General features: G+C 44.5%; 1 protein-coding gene across 1 annotated transcript in view; it reads right to left on the minus strand.

Moving 5' to 3' along the window:
• Positions 1 to 21,518, minus strand: part of CYYR1 (cysteine and tyrosine rich 1) — a 57,511-nt gene that overhangs the window by 590 nt on the left and 35,403 nt on the right. The window contains exon 3 of the mRNA XM_075727683.1: positions 2,637 to 2,794. Within this exon, the coding sequence (XP_075583798.1) occupies positions 2,637 to 2,794 (158 nt within the window). The remainder of the gene's footprint in view (positions 1 to 2,636; positions 2,795 to 21,518) is intronic.

Here is a 21,518-nt window from a genome sequence, read left to right on the forward strand (position 1 = left end):
TGCTGTGCCATGCCATGCCAAACACAGCTGAAAGCTCCTCACTGCACAGCAGTGTCACACCTTCCAGGGCAAATGCTGGACATCTTCCCAGGATGTTCCCAGGGCTTGGCCTGAGGAAGAACAAAGCTTTCGCCTTGTTCACCCCAATGGAGACATCTGAGGAGAGCCCTGCATTTGTAAATTGGGTCAGGCATTTAGGAAACAACAAAAATATTCACAAACAGCTGAAAACATTTTCTCAACTACTTCTAATAACCTTACAGAGGAAGGATTAATTCGGTGATCATAAAGACAGTAAATGCTTCAGAATGATAGCACAGTAGGAACTGCAGGCTCTATCTCAAGACCCCATTAGTATAGTCTCTACAAATTTTAAGGTCCAGAGTCTACTTCTTCTGTGTTCATGTCACCATGGATGCTTTCCTATCCCCTCCCTAGATGTCTCAGGCAGACTGGCAGTGAAATAGCACTTGAATAGAGAGGAAACAGAAACCTAGGATGTTTGTGATGGGGGGAAGAGACTCAAATCCCAGTGTGCCATGAAAAGCACTCCCTGCTCTCTGAAAACCCGGCTGCCACTGTGGCTGAGGCCAAAGGAAGGGCATCCCCTCGCTTGCCGTTCTTGTCCAAAACAGGTAATGGCAGGGGGGAAGAGTTGATCACAAACCCTGCAGGCAAAGCCAGGTCAGTCATTACTCCTGAAGTGTTCGTGACAGCGGGGAACACAGAAATAATTTCAGAGCTTCCCCATCCTCCAAAAACCTGCTGCTGCTGAGAGGAAGAACTGCTCGAACTAATGTTTGCACCAGGAATGGGGAGCGTGCAGAGTCAAACTGCCTGGAGGTGGAGAGAGAGGGGTGAGTCATTGCAGGAGCAGACTTGGGAAGGAAAAGGCTACAGCCCTGGAGTCTTCATTTTGCTCTTGTTTTTACAGCTTGCAGAGTCTATTAGATTCTGAAGTAGCTCTTCAGCAATTCATGCTTGAGAATATTGCAGTTTTCTTTCATTACTCATCTCTCTATGCAAAACAATGTTGCAATGATAAGGATGATTATAGATGGTTTTAGTTTAACTGGAAAGTAAGAGCATGAGGGAGAAAACAGACACTCAGAGCAGTGAATGTGATAAAGGAACACATAATAAATATTGCAAAGCTTGCCTGTAAGTATACATAATGCACCTGGGGTTTGTTGCAACCTTTGCAACAGGAGGGAATATAAAGGCAGGGGATCTCTAAGAGTGGGATGAGGGGACTTCATCCATGAAACACCATTGCCTTTTATTACAGTGAACTCTCAAGTTATCCCAAGGCAATCGCTCCTGGATTTGTAATTAATAGTGTCACTGAAGCACAGACATAGCTGCATTGCATAAACACCATTACGCTGCTTCCAGGGTCAGTTCTGCTCTTCAACAATGTGGCCACTTCCTCACGGTGGGGAGCCCAGACAAATGAGCCTTGCAGACCCTAGCTGGCTCAGTGCAGATCCACCTGTGGTGCTCCTGTACCCCAATCCTAGACTGGCACAAGTTGACAAGCATGGTGCAGAGAGTGGCTCCGCACAGAGCTAGCCCAAGTACAGCCTGAGGTACCAGTCGCCACTCACGTGGGCACAACTGCACTGGAGCAGACCCATGAGGGGTCCGGGCTGTTCCCTGGGGTGCCCCAGAGCCTGTGACAGCTTATTAGCTCAGTACCACATCTGACTTAGGCTCTGTGCCTCCCCTGGTGCTGCCCTGCACCTACAAAACCACTACACCAAAACAGTGTGAGCCCAGACAAGCCTGCATTGAGCACGTCCAACACTAAGCTAGAGCTAACAAGCGCCGCCAGATCTCAGCTAACTTTGACCAAGGCACAATGGGCATCTCTGCACCGTGCTCCAGGTTCCTTCGGGGCCAGGTGAATGCAGAGAGCTAGCTCGGATCCAGCACTGCATGCCAGACAGCAGTCCCTCCTGGGACACACAGCAGAGAACGCATTGCAAAGACTCACGTGGGCCTTTGTAGAGGTCACCTGGGATCGCGCAGCACCCAGCAGGGCTTGTGAGCTCTGGCTGAGCACCAGCCAGCTCGGGCTGCATTAGACTCCACAATGGCACCACTCGAAGCCCTAGCGCTATGATCCACAGACTTTATTGCACAGGTTTTCCCCTCTCTGTGGTATGCCAGGCCCCCATTATATCAGACAATGAAAGGGAGCTGACTGCACGTGAACAAGAGCAAATACAAGAACCAGAATACAAAACAAGAACAACTGATCCGCTGCCAGAGAGCCTCTGGCACAGGAAGAAGGTCCACCCTGCACAATGCAGCACCGCCCCGAGGAAGGTCTCAACGTGCTACTGCGGCCACCGCAAGCCATGCAGCTGTATGAGTGTGGCACCCCGCCAGAGCTCATTAGCCCACTGAGTAGCTGAATAAATTAGCCCAGGCACAGTGCTGCACTGACGAACACTGCGCACGCTGAGCTGTCTCGTGTTTCTTAGCAGGGGGTTGTGCTGTTCCCCTCTGGACTGAGAAGAGCCACCTGCTGTATTCACATCCCCCATCTACTGCAGAGCCGTAACTATCCAAAGGCACACTTCTACCATGAACGCAGCCACTCTTGCAGGGGTGTCATTTCACTTCCTTACCTGGGTATGTGCTGATAGTGTTGATGTGGGTAGTTCGGATGACCCCTACTCGAGTCCCACGGTTGTTCTTCATACACATGCAGATACAGATGGCAATCCCAGCAATCACTCCCATTATAAATACTATACCGAAAACAATTCCAGCTATCGCTGTGCCTCTGCAAGAGGAATGGAAACACGCAGTCAGTCTCAGCCAAATAATGTTTACAAAACAAAACTCTTTTCTCAGGAGAGGCCCTCATTTGAGAAAAAAAGTGCATATTGATTACTGAAAATGCTGCAAATTTTGATCCACCACGGCATCTGAATAGAAGAAATGAAAGACCTCCAAGACCAAAATGAGAAACTCTTTCAAAGTCGCCTTTGCAGTCACGCCATATCATTCTGCTGATTTACCCTATGTTAAATCCTCCCATTCCAGGGCCTTCTGAATTTACCAACTTTTAACTATTACCAAGAATAATTTCTTCCCTTTCCCCTCATCACACAAGACTTTTTTTTTTCTTAAAGGCATTGGTATGATTTTCTTTTGAAAAGAAAGAGCAAGTTATCCCCAGTAATATATTCCAGAAACATCCCGAAGCGCCTGCATGCTGTGCTTCCACAGGAATGGTTTTGTCATTGTTTTATCTTAAGTCAAAAAGTCCTTCTGCTGTGCTTCTGAGCCCATGGATTAAGGAGAGCCTCCTCTTCTTGAGGATGAGCAGCAAGAAGCAAAGCGAATGCCCACTCTTTCACACATCTGCTGCTGCAGCCAGCGTAAGTACTTGAGGCTTAAATGATTTCTTTTAAAATGGTCCAGAAGAAAGAATTTAGCTCAGCCCCTGAAGTAATGCATCAGAATTTCCTTGAAATTATCTAGAGAAAGGAAAGAAAGCCTTATTGCACTGACACAGGGGAGAAAAACCTCACCAAGAGGCACTGAAGAGCTCCCAATAATATTGAGGGCAAAATCAGCCTTCTGATGAACCCTAGTTCACTCAGGTTTGTTGTTAGGCACAGGCAGTGAAGCATATGTTATATGAAAGATGGTATTTATAGCCTGCCCTTTTATGAAAAAAAAACCCGGTGACTTGCCAGAAATATTCTTACTCTGTGCATCTCTTCATCTTCCAGCAAAGATTTCAAATAGCAACCTTGCTGGCAACTTTTTTACTGGACATTTTAATCAATCCAAACTGATAGTTTGTCAACAGGAATAAGCTCCGCTAGGAATTATTGCAGTGTAGAGAATAAAACAGGCACTGCAATACTACAAAGACAAATATTAAAAGGAGTCCAAACCACAGTTTGGCTTCCCCTTACAAGCATGGGAACACATAGCAGGCCCGATTTTCAAAATGCTGATAGCCTAGTGGCTTCCAAAAAGTCAGCAAGAGTCAGGATGGACTCAATATTTGAAAAATCAGACCTTCTATTTAGGAACCTAAATATGAATTTAGGAGCTTGTTTTAGGCCCCAACTATTCAGGAACTTGGCCAAGATTTGCAGTAAAATTACTGAATTGTATAGCATCAGTAAACACAGACAATTTGCTGTCTTACTAAAATACACTGCCAGGGAGCTAAATTGCTCTCTGCTGTTATGTAGCAATGAAGGAAGAGTGTGCAGGAAGAGTAAACCTGTTAATATTTTGCAGAATATATAGAGGTCTAATTTACAAAAGCCTAACTCATGGCAGCAAGCACCTGGCTGTAAAACCAGTAGCTCAAAACACTGATGTGATCAAGTGCTTTGGTATTAACCGCCATAAGTAACGGAGAAACACCTTGCCACCCCCTCCACAACCCCGGTAGTTTGCATCTAACAAAAAGGTGGTCTGATGCTCTTGGAAGACGTGACCGAGAGACCTCCCGTTTCCCCATCCTGCTCTCTCTGGGAACATTCTCTACCTTGAGAGAAACTGCCATTTGAGAAAATAGTTTGATTCAGGAGTCACTTTAACAAAATACTCTCTTCATTCCAGAAAGTTTTCTCATATCACAATTTAAACATCAGGCATAATGCATGGTACCCCTATTGTTTATAAACAACAGCGAATTGCTACTGCTTCTGCTACATCCACTTAGTGGGTGAATCACTCTGCCCTTTGCTGGGAGGGCTGCATTGCAGAGTCGCAGGGAACTCTCTTACACTGAAATAATTCCTCTTCTTCTCTGGAAGAAGCAGAACCAGCCACTGCTGACCACTGGCCTCAGGTCCTGCATTGCATTTCTGCTTTGTACACGGTCCGCTGCTGCCCCACTTCTGCATCCCAGGTATGTTCTGCCTGGCTGATGTGCTCAAATCCCAGAAACCACAACAGTTTCTTGCACTTCTAACCAGCTGCACACCGAGGAAAACCCAACCTCCACCCTAAAGGCCGACAGAAGTGGGTAACACACAGCACACGTTACCTTCCCAGTGCTAAATTAAAAGTTCCGTATTAATGAAGCCCATTTTAAACACAGTTTAAACAGAGTTTGTCTCAGCTGTCTCCGAAGGCAAAGGTGTCCCATTTGTTCCAGAAGTGGTCAGCCAGATGACATTTGGTCACCTGCCCTGAGCGATGGGTTGCACTCTTCATGCACCAGTGCCTACTGGACACCCCAGGCTCACACCCAAAGCCCGCTCTCCCCCTCTGCATGAGCAGCAGCTGCTCCAAAGCAGTACCGCCCCACTAATTTAAATGATGATTCTGTGATACCTTACATAAGAAGTATTCATAAGAAAAGGAAAAAAAGATGACAAAAGGTCTGATACCATCTTCAAAAGGAGCTTCCACCTTTCCTGAGATATTAAGCAGATACTTATACACCTGCTAGCTTGCTTTGGGTGACAGAGCTGAGATCTGAGGGCTCACTTGCAGTCCTATAGCTTTTCCTAGTGACTCTTTGGCCCTGTTGGCTGACTGGCACTATCTTGCCTCTGCAAAGAAACAGTGGTAGGACAAGACACAGCGGCAGAAAGCCTATCTGTATCTGCCTGCATGTGAAATCCAAAAAGGCCTGAAGTCCACTGGCAAAACTTCCAAGCTCGAAAAGGCCTCTCAGTCTAAACACAACTATACTGGAAAGCAAAACCCACTTCTGTCGGGCTAGCAAACCTGCATCAGTAAGCAAAATAAGGAATACAAGCTAAAGAATTCTTTCGCTGGTCCCCACCGTAGCTCCTGTTTGTATAGCCATGAACCAGAAACAAAAATGGTCACCAAAGAAAATATTCACCAGCTTAGCTCTGCTCACAAAACTGGTAAGTGCAAGTCTTACTCATGGTTCTGAAATCAGGACAAAAAGCAGTTTAAATAGCTAGACCCACCGCTGCTTGTGGATTCAGGTTTTCACACTGCAGTGGTAAATTTAGACCACCTATGGATGGTTACGCAAAGAGAGCCTGAGATACGGAGCAAAAGATGTAGGTCACTTTTTAAATCCGGTTACAGCCTGACTGAGTACCAGCAGAAACGTGCTCACTGGTCTCAGTGGGCTTCAGATCAGACCCAGTGCCACGCACGTGAAACTGTTCCAAGAAACGAGTGTTTGAGTTGAAAAGGATCTACTTGAGAGGACTTCAGGAGACATACTCTCCCACATATCTATAACAGAATATATATAAACGCTATACCACTCTCTGATGGTGAGTCAAAGCGTAAACCCATCCTGATTCAGAGGCCTGCAGCCCCTGCCACTCACAACGGTCCCCAGTAAAACTAGGAGCGCTCTGCCTCTGAAAATCAGGCTGCACCTTCTCAGCACCAAATCCTGGCAGGATGATGGTCGTGCAGTAGCTGTTCTGGGCGCACAGCACAAAAATAAATGTTTGTTCTTTTTGTGGAAAACCTGGCGTATGACTAGAACATATGAAGAAAAATAAGCATGTATTTTTTAGAAAAATCTTCATGCTATTAGGGAATTTTTTAAAATAAATATCCTATCAATAAATATCCCTTATATTAAAAAATGCTTGCTTTGTCTCTCTTTCTCTCACTGATATTTTGGACTTCTGTATAGAGACACAGAGGGATACAGAGATTTTTCACGCTATCACCACCATAGAACTGTTCAAGGGAAAGTGCCTAAGAGAACAAGGACACTGTAAAGCAAAAGACCTAGAAACCACACAGCAGAGTCACATAGCAACTAGGAAGTTTGAAATAAAGGGAAAACTTTGCAATGGAACAATTTGAAGGAAAACATTATGCAAAGTCCTTTACAGAAGCAAAACCAATGAAGAGAAGATGACTGCCACAGAAAAACAGTGCACAGAAAAGTAAAGACGGAGAGGGGGAAAAATAATTTTAAAGCTGTGGAAACGTCAAGAGAAATTGTTGGGGTAAAAATCAGATATTCAAAGAAGCAGTTTTCTACCTGCTTTTAAGAACATCCCACTGGAAAGAATACAAATCTCAATCAGAGGTTAACATTTCTGGCCCAGCAGAACCCTGGCCAGGGGATCAGGCCGCTTGCTGGGTGGCACCAATGCCTTGGCAATGCTGGACCCAGGCAGGGCTCTCACCGCTCTTGCAGCTGGTGCAGCTGAGGTGCCTGGGATCAGAGAACCCATCCCTCGGGGGAACCGGTAACTTGGGTCTTTTAAACAAGCGGCAGAGGCGTCACCAGTGGTTGCTCCAGCCTGCAACAGCTAGGCTTGAGGTGACTGGAGAAAAGGAGAGAGACTGAAGAGCAGCCCTGCTCCTTCAGGTCTTAATGAATAGGAATGGAGTTCCTTTAGCTCTCCTTCCACCTCCAGAAGGCTACTAATTTGGGATTTAGGCAAGCAAAGTGGATGTCAAATTTGCTCAAGACAAATACCGCCTTCGCGGTCATCTCCACTTCAGGGAAACAGTGGATCTTGGAGGCCTAAAAATCTTATGGCTCAATAGGCTATTGTTTCCTGAAGGAAGAATGATTACTGAATAGGCATCAACTTTTAAATGCATTGTCAAAATTTGGGAGCCAGGTATACATGGCCTGCACTGATGTATGACAGGGACTTTGTAGTCTGTTGGCCTCTGTTTTTCCTTCTTGGGTTCTGCTTCACATGTGGTATGGCACGGAGCATAAAACTGTGCCGGGGAGCCTGGTTTGTTAGTACAAAACTACAAAGAAAAGGCCTTTCAGTCAGCTTTTCCAGAAAGCCCACAGGCTGTAATGCAAAATGTTTCAATCCCACTGGCACCAAGACAGTCCCTCCTGAGTCTGCCTCTCTACCCCTGCTTCCCACCCAGGGAACCCCAGCAAAGTGCATGTCCCAAAAACTCCCCACATCACTGCGGCCGAGGGATGCTGCGCAGCATGTCCCCCTGGCCTCCTCCGGCCTCTGAGGTGTCCTCAGCATGGGGGCACGCACAGGTCTGGCTCCAGTTCTGGGTCAGGGCAAACCAGGCGAGACACAGGGGCACAGATGTCCACCAGTCCGGCCTCATTGCACCAGAGACCTCCAGCCACGTCCGTGCATCCCAGTGCTGCTTCAGCCTCCCCACAAACCCCTCCTGCTGAGGCTTGGCTTGCCCTCCTCCCCTCACATTAGCACTTATGGCTCCACACCTGCACCTCCTCAGTGCGCTGGGACAGCCCCAGCTGCTGGTGCCGTTCTCCTCCAAAGACACCATGGGGCACTTCCCATTTGCATGTCCTCCAGCGTCCCAACCGAGCAGCACCCCTTGCCCCCTGGGTGCCTTGGAGGGAGCGGGTGCTGCCCGGTGCTCTGCTGGCTGGCCCCGTGTCCCCTACTATTCAGCTTTGGGTTGTGTGACCCTCACAGCCCTGTCCTTCTTGCATTTGTTGCCCTTCAAAAGCAGGTGGTTTCTCTTGATTCCTGTTTTCCTTTAGCCCTTTCCCTCCCTGGAACACCTTTAAAGGCTTTCTTAAACTGGAGAAGCCACTAGGGGCAAGTAGCCAAAAAGATGCCTCAGGAAGAGCATAAGAAAAGGGAGAAAACTTTCTCTGCTGGCCTCCTTCAATGATTCGCAGCTCAGCAACTTTCTGACCCAGACAGGTTGGTTTGTTTTTTAAGCGTATCACTCAGTGGATTTCTCCTCTGCAAACCTGCTCAGCCTCATCCTGAGCTCATGTAAATTTTAGCATCCACAGCCTCATGTGGCAAAGAGCTCCCCAGCTTAATTACATATCTGAAGAACTGTCTCCTCTGGCCTACCGAACGACCAGTGATTTCACCCCAGCCTCCCAGCTCTCAGCCCATCAGATGCCAGCCACCCCTCCCGCACTGCCCGTGATTTCACAGACCTTTAGCATCTCCCCCAGCAGCCAACTCTTCCCCACCCCGAAGGAGCCCGTCCTACTTGGCTGTTCCGCGTACAGGGACCACTTCATGCCTTTGATCACCCCGACCACTCATCCTTCCACTTTTTCCTCATCCTCTTCTATTTGGTTTTCTGAGAGCTGCAGCAGAAGCACGTACGACACAGAGGCACAATAACATTTGCTGTTTTCTTCTTAAATAATCCACAGTGTTATGTCTGTTTTTTGACTGTCAAACCATTGGGAACTAAGGTTTTATGGTGCTATTTACCAGAATACCAAGTTTCATTTCTGAGAGGTAATGTCAGCCCGGAGCCCATCAATTCGTGTGGGAGTTTGGGTTGTTCTTCCCCGTATGCATTATGTAGTGTTTATGGGCCCTGGATTTCCTGCCATGGTGCCTGGACTCGTGTCCTCTACTGGAGGACACATGCTAAAGCTAGCACAGGTGAGCCTAAGCCACCAGTCTTTCCAAAGCCCAGCTCACTCTGTAATCCTGTATCAATTTAGAAACTATCATTGCAGAAGCAACAGAGCTCCACACCAGAGATGCATTTATATTGTCACAAAGGTCTTTTCATCCTGTAATAGCACACGTTAGCATTTTTACAGAAATTTGACCGAGTATGGCAAGATGTTGTTAGAAGCATGTGAAGATCAGTATTCTCACTCTGCCTTCGCTATATTTCATTACCATATTAGTGCAAGAAAGATGTGCCATTCTCGGTCTTCACTTTGCTCAGCTGATCTCTTCCATCTCATCATCTTCCCTAATTTCCAGTACTTTTTTAGTTCTCCAATTAATTTATTGCCAACTCTCTTTATCTATAATTTGCTGGCACTGCATCTCTAGAATAATATTAATAAAAATGCATGCAATACATTTTGGAATACTACTGCTAATACTAATAAACACCCTTTAATTTTTTCCCCTTTCAGGCATTCAAAAAGAAGATGATAAGGGATTTTTTAAAACTCATTCTCTGAGATAAAATAAAATAAAAAAAAATCAATGATCTTTGATCTTCTGATCCAGACATTGATGTTTTGAAAAATGTACTCTTTGGATTCTTAATCAGACTTGATGTTATTTGGAGGGAGGGGGTGTTGGGCTATTTATTTAATGTGGTTGGCAAACTCTGGTTTACTTGGACTGACACCAGTAAGTGCATCAGGGTCACATGCCATTTTGCCCTGCCTCCGCCGGAGCAGGCAGACCCATTCTGGGGGGTTTGCCTCTCTCCACAGTCGTCCCTTTCTTTTCAGAAGGACAAAATCATGTAGTGAGTGATCTTCTAAGAGATCAGCTTTGCCATCCAGGGCATTTTGGCTTTATGGCTGGGGTACCTTGAGAACCCCATGGCAAAAGCTGATGGAGGAGCCACTGAATCAGCTGGGGTACCCCATGGCTGAGCCAGCAGCCTTCTCACCACAGAGTTTTACAGCCCTGGAATGCAGACACCAGGGTAGCATGGACTGAAAAGCCATCCAACTCGGGAATCAGTTAAATAGTCAGCTAGCTGTTGCCTCCTGGTTTAAATTAAATAATTAGTTTACAGACTAGCAACTCAAATGGACCAGGCTTGTCTTTGAGGCTTTACTTTGCAAGTTGTACGTTTGACAAAATTCCTACTAGTACTTCCTTTAAGTACACGTTTTACCGCAGGGAGGAAGGAGATGATTGTCTGCTTCCGTAAGTAAATCCCGCCTGCCTGTTAAAACTGGGTACAGACTGTACTTGAACAGTATTTCCCTTCTTTTGCTCCTACTCAGTTGTATTTAAGGCATGTTGTTAATGTTTAATTCCTTCCAAATAGTTTCCTCTGCATCCTTCCCTCTCTTGTTATATTTGCAAGATTATTAACTCGAGCACCAAAATAACCTGAGTAGCAGCTGCACAATGAAAAGGTAGTGGGTAATCAGACCAATTCCTGACCTCCCTCCTCCCAGCTCCTTGTGGACAGGTCATCACTTTGAGACTGCTCCATATTGTTAAGCTACATAATCTTGCAAAGGGTTAAAGGATAGTACATTCTGTCTTTCAGTATTGCCAGTGCTTGAGCAATAGGGCACCTTCTACAGCTTGTTAAAAGGCTGCAGAGCTACTGAAGCATAACTGTGGCACACTTGCAAAACCAGAGAGAAAATCATATAAACTGCAAACCAAAAGGATATGTAATTACAACTTGTTCTTGTTTGGGCTATCATCGGACAGACTTTTCAGACAATTTGCCTTTTGAGAAGTATGTAGACATTTTATGCTTACTTCCTTTATGCCAAACCATATGCTTTTCTCCCCAGCGCACTGCCGGAGGTGCTGCTTGGCCAGCAGTGCTGCAAAGTGCTTCAAATAAGTGATCCTGGAAAGGCCAACGTAGCTCCTATAGTAAAGGGAGAGTAGAGAAAGTGGGCTCTTCCTCTAGCTGTTTTCCGAACTGCTTCCCCCTGCCTGTGTCCGACAGGCCTGAGATGTTCCCGCTGCCCTAGACAGAGAGGGCAGAGAGAGGGATGGCATCGCTTCCCCCATGCTTAAGACTCAGTGCAGGGCTAGCTCAGAAATAATTTTACGGACAGAGGGAACAATGCATGAAATATAGCTGGGAGGTGTATGCTACAATATAGCAAGCACAATACTTAATACACAGTGGTGTTACTAACTGATCACGGCTAAGGAAATACATTTTGATCAGTCCCAGCCTATCCAGCACTTACATCAGACGAATACGTGCACACATGCAGATGCTGGTTTTGAAACACTAAGTCTATCTGTCTGGCAGTCCAAAAATTTCAGAACATTGCCAGAATATGAAAAAAAAAAACCCCAACAATACATATTTAAATTAAAACAAGAGATTAAAAAAAGTCAGAAATACAGAAGGGGGGGGGGGAGCTTTATTTTTTTGACCTTTTATGTGGAAGAATTCTGATTAAGCTATTGTAAAGTTTCCAGTTACCACTTTTCACCCCCAAGCTCTCCTGCTGCTTCTCCGTCCTTGTTTTGCAGCAGCTCCTCTCGCCCCACCTTTCCCTCTCAGACATCCTGTGCCGTTCCCTGCAGTCATGACCTTCCCTCGCTCTGTAATGTGCTTCACATGCTTCCCTGGAAAGGAAACAGAAGCTATAATGCAATTTCCACTTTCTAAAACGTTCCTCATTGTGCTCATGGATTCAAGGCCCAACCTGACCTTGACTCAAATAGAAAATTATGGCACAATTGTACCTAATGTAGCCTTTGCTTTAATTTAGGGATTTTTATTCTTTTGATGCCTGCAGTTTGCATTGCTGGCCGAGCCTGCCATTTAAAACACTTTCTGAATCGACAGCAACGGGAGAGGCTGAAATTGCTGCCCAACTTCCAGCCCTTTGAGCATCAAAGCACAATAGGTCAGGATGGTGGGCTTCCAAGAAGTCCACAAAGTTAGTAACCCCCGTAATAGCTCACTTTTGGCAGCTGGGTTACTGGGTATAAACGCTTAGAAGACTCCCAGGAATATTATCTTTCTGGTAATTCTTAATGCACTCTTTCTGACAGTGATTTTATTTATACTAGCGTCTGCAAACACTTGACTTTGCATGCTCCATGAGCTCAGCACAGGAGAATCCCGCAGCTCCCCTCCTGGGAAGCTCTTGCTGTAGGAGCCTGACTTACTATTCCAACTTCTGGACCTCTTGCCTGTCAGATCCTGAAATCTCTGAGCGATCGACAGTCAAACCTGCCCAGTTTTACCCAGGCATGCATCTAGACTGTATTTTTACGTGGCCTGAAGCCAAGCCCGTAGAGTCACGGTTGCCAGAAAGGTTGATAGTTCAGCACCTTTTAGCATGTCTGCTACCTGCTTTGAGCCTGTAACAAATCCTGAAGCCAGTCATGCGTGATGTGATTTCGATGTGCCAGGGAAAACCCTGCACAGGGCTGTTTTTTGGTCAATGAAATGAGTGAGCAGGCAGTAAGGGAAAGGGCCAAAAGACGGGGCTCTTAACTCTTGCTCCATGAGGCAGAGGAGCACCAAAGCAGGATGGAGGTGACCACAGATAGATTAATTTTACAGGAGAACTAACTGTGATGGCTGTAAATGAAAGGAGCAGTTCCTCATGATTTCCAAGGCAATGCAACAAACAGAGAAGTAAACACTAGATATAGAAACCAAAGGAGAGCTCTGCCGCACTCCAGGACGCCTTCTGTGTCCTCCCTTCATTTTCTTGCTGTTGGCCCTGAAGTCTGTCTTCATAGTTTCACACCACTCTGCCTGTTCTGATCAACTTCACTTGCAAAGTTTTGCATGGTGAAGGCTGGTCCTTACTGTATTTAATTTTCTCCATATAAGACTGTCTCCTCCTCAACAGCCTTGTGTGTGCCATCTAGCCACTACCCTGAGCACTGCAGCACGAGCTGTAGGTGCTGGCAGAGCTATGAGCTAACCATCCTCTGCTGCCACATTTCCTTTCGCTGGAACAAAGAAACCAATGGAAGAGAATGAACTGGTTGGCAGAACACCCTCTGCCCCTTAACATGACAACCACACCTTTTGGTTGCAGTTTCTGAAAAATAACAACAAAACCAACAACAAAAATAGTAGTAGCACTCTCCTCTCTGTGTTTCATTTGGGTGGCAGGGTGAAAGAGGATAGGCATCCTGGTGACTTTCCTCAGCTGTTGAGAGCTGGGACCCGATTCCCAGACAAGGCATCCTCCAGGCTCTCCCACAAGTGCTCGCTCTGGCACAGCAGCAACCAGGACCGGGTGGCTCAGGAGGGCAGCGCTGGAAAAGACCTCCCTTGCCCGTTCCCGGTGGCAGTACAAATTCATGCCAAACTCAACTGACTGTGTGTCTCTGGCTGAAACTCAATGACTGAGTGAATCGTGGTAACATGTTATTTCCCTGCCAGTTAAATCCTTTCTGTGACAGGAAAGGAAGCAAAATGCCACTGAATATAACTGTAAGTCAATGTTACTATTTGGTTTGCTAATGAGAAACCTGTTTGTATTACATAAATGTGGCTCTTCTAGGCTGTGACCCTAGACTTCTAGGTTCCCTTCAGGGGCTCCCAAAGAAGGGCATGGTTCAAGCATTCAGTCTCAAAATACTCTAATGGAGGCAAAATCCCAAACTTGGTATCTTGCATTCAGTCCATGCTTCATATAAAATTGCATGTTGCTGACTCAAGATCTCCTTCCCAATTGTGGAAAAGTCGAAGCCAACAGAAACATTTTTTTCCTTCTTGGTGGTCAGTCTGAAGACAAAAGTAACCTAGATGCCAATCTAGTAGCTCATGTAAATTGCCAAGTAAGACATATTTTTAATATTGAAAGATTTCTGCCTAGATACAACATAGCCCCTAAATAAACACTTGGTGAATCACTGCAAAGAAGTGCACTACCAGCTCCCGACAGAGACGGCACAAGCCAAATATGAGCTTTCAGAGGAATGAAGACCACAGAGTGCAGAGGGAGAAGCCACCAAGCAAATGCCACAGACCAGATATTACAAAACTGACTGCAGCTCTTTCTTGTGCAAACTGAACTGGAAGAGCATCACAGAGACCCTCATACCTGAAATGTTCCCTGCTCATTCAGCCCATTTTTCAGGAGTCCATCATTCTCCCTCAAGAGGGATCACAGATCTTCCTCTGACATGCTAAGATATATCCTCATCACCTGTTTAAAAGTTCCATGGGACCTCAGATCATCCAGAGTAACTTCTTTTCAGGAACACACTGTTTCTTCATAAATTGCCTCTTTCTGAAATAAGTAGTGTCTTGGGAGAGATGAGTAGACACCTGAACACAGCAACGCCAGGAGTGCAAACCATATTTATCCAGAACATCACTGGAAAAGCATCCAAAGGGTATGAACAAATTGGAGGCTTTGGCTCCCCCCTGCACCTTCTGGAAAGGCCAGCAATGCTACTGCTCCTTTTAATGGAATGTCACGTGGACACCAGCACCATGAGGGAGGGAGCAGCGGGACCCACTTGCTGAAGCAGTGTCAGGACTGGTGCCAGTTACCTGGTGACTACATCTGTAATGAGAAAACAGCTTTGATGGTGAAAAGCCAAGCCCCTTCCAGTTCCTGCAAAGCTCGATGCACCTGACACACAATTCATGGTCCTTTCCTAACTAACAGTGTTGTTTCATTTGTACTCTTTCACTGACATTAGTGAGCTACGAATGACAGCCAGAGAAGCAGCTTATTAACTCTTCTTTTCTTTTTTTTCCTTCTTGGAGATTGAGGGAGGAAGAAGAAGAGAATTTTGCCTTTTTATGCAACAAAGAAGAGGAAGATTGTAACCAAAAATCCTTTTTCACAACAAAGTGAAAATAACATAGAATAAGACAAAGCAATAAAATATCTGAAAATGAACAGATACCTGCAACCACACTACTCTACGGACCTGAAAAAAGGGGTTTTGACTTTTTCAGAAATCTGATTCGCAGAACATAAACTGTGGCCCCAAAATGCATTTATGATTTATTAAATTTCAACTTAAATTGGAAGATTTTACTGCTTTTAGAATTCTGTTAGACAGACAAATGATAAAGATGTAGGATTTTTTTGGACACCGAATAATCTGAAGTGGTTCCAGGAAGACCTGGGAGAAAAAGTCTGGATTAAGAGATTAAAAACCCAGCGTCATAAATTATTTGATTCCATTTTAAAAAGAAAATCGTAAGTTATGTGCATTGCCTGAGTAACAGTGCAATAGCTTTTTAAAAACAGAATGCTAGCTAGTACTGTACCTTTTGAGTCTAAATAAATCTATCTGGGCTTTGAATTATCCAGCATAGGGATTTTTCCCTCATATCTTCCAATAAAAATAATAAGACATTGAGAGTTTAATTTTAGAAATTCTGGAGCAGAGTGAAAGAAAAAAAATGTTTTTCATCTTCTCTTTCCATCTCCTTTTTCTAATGTACTTTAATATTCAACTCTTACCCTTCTGAAAGCAATAAAAGAGCCTCTTTGCATTCTTTTCTGCATCAGATTTATAGTACCAATTCCATTTTTCTTTCTTATTTTCTCTTCTCAGGTGCTGTGTCAGAGCTTATGAGGACCACAAAGACCCACTGAGTCGAAGCTAGTGGACATTCTGGCTCTAAGTCACCATTTGCAAAAACCTGCAATGAACTTGAAAGTATTTACATAAGTCTTTGCAGGATTCAAACCTTATTATGTAGCATAAGCAAATTACGGTTTTAGTAGCTTGGAATACCCTTGTTAAGCATGCATGAAGTGCCATTTACAAATGTAAAAGGAGTTAAGTGCTTGGGTATATGAATCATTTTATGTTTCTGAAGAAAAGGACTATGAGTCAGAAACCTAAAAAAACCTGAAAATTAAACTCTAGTTACAAAAACATGCTGTGGCTCTTACAGATTCCATAAAATGATGAAAGTCGCTTTATCTGAAGGCAGCTATGCTGAGGATGCAGAAGTCACCACACGATAAAAATGTGTGCACACGCTACATTAAGTAACGGGGTAGATTTGACCTCTTCCACCTCAGTAGCTGTTCAGGGGCTGGAGAAGAGCCAGTTACTGATGAATCAGCAGTAACTTCCCTTGCAAGTGCATGAAATCCTTGCTCGTCGGCCTGCATGGCTGGGACGAAGGACAGGGAAACCCCACTGAGCAGCGAGGAAGAGCAGACCGAGGATCTTTCTCCCCTTTCCCAGGAGACAGGACATTGCTTATTCCTGTAGGGATGTGCAAAAGAGACACCCCTTTGCCCTGGTCCCTTCCTCACAGTTTTGGCATCACTTCATCTTGCTTTTTATGCTAATGTGATGTAACAAATAAAGTGTCCTGATTTCTTCAGGCTCAGAGCACAATGCCTTTTCCCCTCCCATGCAGGGAAGGTAGAAAGCGCTCTCCCCAACGGCCTCGCTTGGAAACCTCAGGAATGAACTTACACACGTGCTTAGGTTCAAATATTACACTCCCAACAAAGTCAACAGGCTTCACGTGCTTTGCTGAATAAAAGCCTAAATCCACTGTCTCTCAGACAATTAAAATGTTATCCTTCCATTTTAGTTTTGCCTAAGGTAACAGCTTTGATGTTCGCTCGACTATTTGAAAAGAAACGCTCTGCTCCCTCCTCTCGGAAACGTGAGGAAGCCTGGCAGAAGGCTCTCCCATGCTGTGATTATCACATTTGACAGTAGTTAAACACAACCGGGAACACCAAAGCGCAGCCAACCTTCAGGTGTCCTTTGCCATACTGCACGCTCTAGTAAGTCCATGCTCTTTAACAGGGCTGAGTGTTCGCCATGGCTCTGTGAAACAACAACAGCATCCGCAAGCCAGAAGAGCTCATACCCATGCAAATATCTCTGGCAGCAAAAATAGAGATGTAGCAGAGATCCGAGCTATTTTGACAGAACGATCTGTAAATGTAACATTTTGCGAAGTTTTCTTTGAGGCTTTAAGTACTACTGTTATGTCACGACCTGTTACTAATCTAAACTTTACACCATTTTGCAACAGTGTGAAGGAAGTGACTGAGTGCCATTATATGGCTTGCAAAACATTTAACATCAAAAGCATTCGCAACCACTAAACCACATATTAATACAGTTTTCATTAAGATACATGCTCACGGGGTCAATTTTTTTCCCCAAGTGTCACAGTCCATTACAGTAACTTCAGACATACATGCAACTGTTGGAAAGAGCAGACAGGTCGGTCAACGGTGCAGTGAAGTAACACAGAAAAATGTTTCCCCAGGAAAATGGATTGAATTCTGTCCTTTGGCATAAGCGAACCATGTACCCCACCGATTAAACAAGACTTGCACTCTTGACTCAAGAAATGCACTTTAGCCTACACAGTTGACAAGGAACGCTGTGATACCTGTAAGGACATACGCTCTGCCACATAGCAGCTCCCCAAAACAACTCCAGTCTGGAAATACCATCACTTAAGAAGGGATCAAAAAAGCTATTTCACAGTTTTATATCAAAATGGCATATGCAGGGTCAATTTAGAATCAATCAGAAGAGTATTGCTCTGAAACAGCTTTCCAGTAGATGCAGCATGGGTTAGCTACTTGAGAGGTGTGAATATTGAGCTTGGCACATTTATGAAAGCAGTCACGTGATGGGTTGCCTATGATAGCGGGAGCGCGGTCGCAGTGACTCGGGAGTGCAGCACAAGCAAAAGTTCTAAATTCAAAGCTAAGCTGCAGTAGGTTTTAAAAAAAAATATGCAAAGACATCAAAAGGACTCGCATCTCTCTGAGTCAGTGCTATGTCACGAAAGCTCTGAGAAAGCTCTGGGCTCAGAGGTTGAGAGAAGGATCTAATTAGCAACCTCCATTCCAAACTTCTCCAAATTTTCAATTCTCTTCTTTCTGAAGCCGCTGCATGCATCGACTGTTCCCATACGAAACACAGGAACACTCTTGTATTAAGCAAACATTTAGTCCAGCACAGATATTTTTATCCTGTCAGGACAAATGGAGGTGAGATAATACCCTTGGACAGGTCTCGTCATGGCATGGGAGTGGCATTCTTGGTCACCTGCCTGATGGTACCAGAAGCATGTCATGGACCAGCCAAGCTGAACTGCCAACTCAATTAAACTAATTGTACTGTACAGCAAATTTTGTGAGGTACAAAGTAGAATTATGCTTCCCAACTCTGGGGAAGACAAGTGGTAAATGAAAGAACAGAGTGATGTAAAGCAAAAAGGCAGATGGTACAATAAGGCAGAGAAAGTAAAAAATGGGAATTTAAGAGCAATTATATTGAAGAACCAAAGAGACTAATAAAAGAAAGAACTAACTGGTCCTCTCCGTGCTGCTGAGGATGTCTCCTTGTGCTGTTCAAATTTCAAAGGCTACTCACACACACTCAAACAGGCTGAGTTGAACGCAAAGGTCCTGACTCAGCAAAACACTTCATCACCTAGAGTTGAACATATGTTTAAATGCTTTGTTGCACTGGGACTCCAGCACTTCAGGGGAACAAGGAAAGCAGGAACAGAAAAATAAGAGGCAGTATGTTGGACTTGGCAGAAGCAGCAGAATGCACTGTGTCCAATACGTGACAGGAGCTGAAATGGAAGGAGGCTGGGAACAGAGTTAAGAATTAACAGGGTTTTAAGTACCAACAGCCTAGATGACATAATGGCCAAGAAAGTGTAATCCTGAAGTTAAGTGAAGCTAATGAGGCACACCGATTTCTCTAAAACGGGTCAGAGTTTTAGGAGCAGTAGTGCTCTACCTTTGGATTGCACCTCACTTTTCAAACAATGGCCTTGCTGCTTCTCACCATTCGAGTCAATAGGGGAAGGTCTGGGACGGGCACACTTTAGGAACGGGACAGCAATGGCACACACAGATTGCGGGAGTGCGCAAGGGTGGGGGCGATGGGAGGGCCCGAATTCCGGTCACCTGACATGAGAGCATCCAGAAGTATGAGACGTGCACCAGAAACCTGCGACTGTATCACCTGGCACACAGCTACTCCCATCGCAGAAGGAGATCCTGTCATGGGAAGCCACTACGTTTTGGCCACATGATGAAGATACATCCAGCACAATGTGCAGAAAGGACCATGCAGAATGAGAACAGCAGCTGAGTAAGGTATCAGCTTGCATGAATTAGCAAACTGGCCACTCCCATATTTGAGGAAATTTAATCACTGCACAAAAGCAAAGAACCACCAGGAACACTAAAGAAAAATTTTAAGACTTCAAAAAACAGGAGGAAAGCAAGACATTAGTGGCTATAATGAAGGAACTGGAAAAAAGAGGGAAAAATATGAAGGTGTTTTATCATACAGTTCTCATTTTCAGGCTTTTGTAATGGACAGCTTACACTCTTAGTGGCTTTTCTGCAGTTTCACTATTTCATACTTCAGCTATTTATGTCTGCCTGAACAAAAAACATGACTTAACAATCAGGTAAATGCATTTTTATCTGCTTGTCTTTAATGCTACCCTCTTGCCTACAGCACTGAATAGAAGGTAAAGTCAATACGAAACCCATAAAGCAAGAGAACACAATGACCAGTGTGTATGACTTAATGGTGTAATTTAATGGACGTATTTCCTGCCATAAAAATGCACTTGTGCCTTTCTTATGACCTGCCAGCTTGTGAGTAATGAAGTATGTGATCTTCTAGCTAGTTATTGTAATGTTTCTGTAGTTTGGTTTTGCTTAGGAATTATTTAATAACCCTTTATTCCACATAGTGTTTCTACCCTGCTTTATCACATAGATAATTACAAATAAAGAGATTTACAGCTTCTTTTTTTCTGATCAGAGAACTCATGTGGATAAAGTAACATACATGCTTGCATGTTTTATAAGACCTTAATGTCAAACATCAGGGTATCACTTGATTTTCAGCCTTCATCTCCTGCACTCACCAAAACCAACAAAGCTTCTAACAGGACTGTGTCAATGACAAACCACCATTATTTTTAAGAAGCAATTTGCATTTTTTAAAGTGAATATAAGAAAGTAAAATAAAAAGTAGTCTCTCTGTATTTCTAACATCTAAGATATTTATTTCAGAACTACTGTTCAGTACATGCCTCATAGTACAGTCATAGAATCATAGAATCGTTTAGGTTGGAAAAGACCTTTAAGATCATCTAGTCCAACCATTAACCTACACTACCAAGTCTACTCTAAGCCAATCAAGGGTAGACTAGACTAAACCATGTCCCGAAAGTGCCACATCTACCTGTTTTTTGAACACTTCCAGGGATGGTGACTCCACCACCTCTCTGGGCAGCCTGTTCCAATGCTTGACTACCCTTTCCGTAAAGAAATTTTTCCTAATTTCCAACCTAAACCTCCCCTGGCGCAGCTTGAGCCCATTTCCTCTCGTCCTATCGCTAACTACGTGGGAGAAGAGCCCAACACCCACCTCACTACAACCTCCTTTCAGGCAGTTGTAGAGAGCGATAAGGTCTCCCCTCAGCCTCCTCTTCTCTAAGCTAAACAACCCCAGTTCCCTCAGCCGCTCCTCATAAGGCCTGTGCTCCAGACCCTTCACCAGCTTTGTTGCCCTTTTCTGAACATGCTCCAGCACCTCAGTGTCTTTCACCACAGTAAGACATAAATATTGCAGCTGCCAAAGAAGTAGCATGAAGTATCCAAGGAATCATTTCAGTCCCACACTGCTTTTGCTTTCCTTTATCACCAACTTACCTTGAAAGGTGTTTCATCTATTTAAAAATATTTTACAACCCCATGATTTCTTTAATGGGTTTGGGGATTATGAACAGACCCTCCCACCACATGGGAATCAGATAATGCTCAGATAAACATTTGTTTAGAGACTGAAGGTTGCACTAGATCCATTACCAGATTACAGGTGGTCTTGAGACCCTGTTGTATCCACTAACTTTTGGGAAGCAAAGAAACAGATAAATTAAATCCTTTCATTTCAAACCAGCAATTTGACAAAGTGTTTTTTCCTGTTTTGCCCCCTTCAAAAACAGGGTTCAGGAGATTTCAGAAAAAAAGGTTTTCACTACTAATGAGAGGCTTAGCTGAAAGCTCATATGATTTAAACCATGGTGTTCCTTTCTTCCTATTTAATTGTCAAAGGGAACAGCTATGTTTTAAATCTGCCTTTTCCTCATTTACTAATCGCACAGAAAGCTGTTTCATTTAGCTTATTTAGTTC

Source organism: Pelecanus crispus, chromosome 1 (genome assembly GCF_030463565.1).
Source record: "Pelecanus crispus isolate bPelCri1 chromosome 1, bPelCri1.pri, whole genome shotgun sequence".
Classification (NCBI taxonomy): Eukaryota; Metazoa; Chordata; class Aves; order Pelecaniformes; family Pelecanidae; genus Pelecanus; species Pelecanus crispus.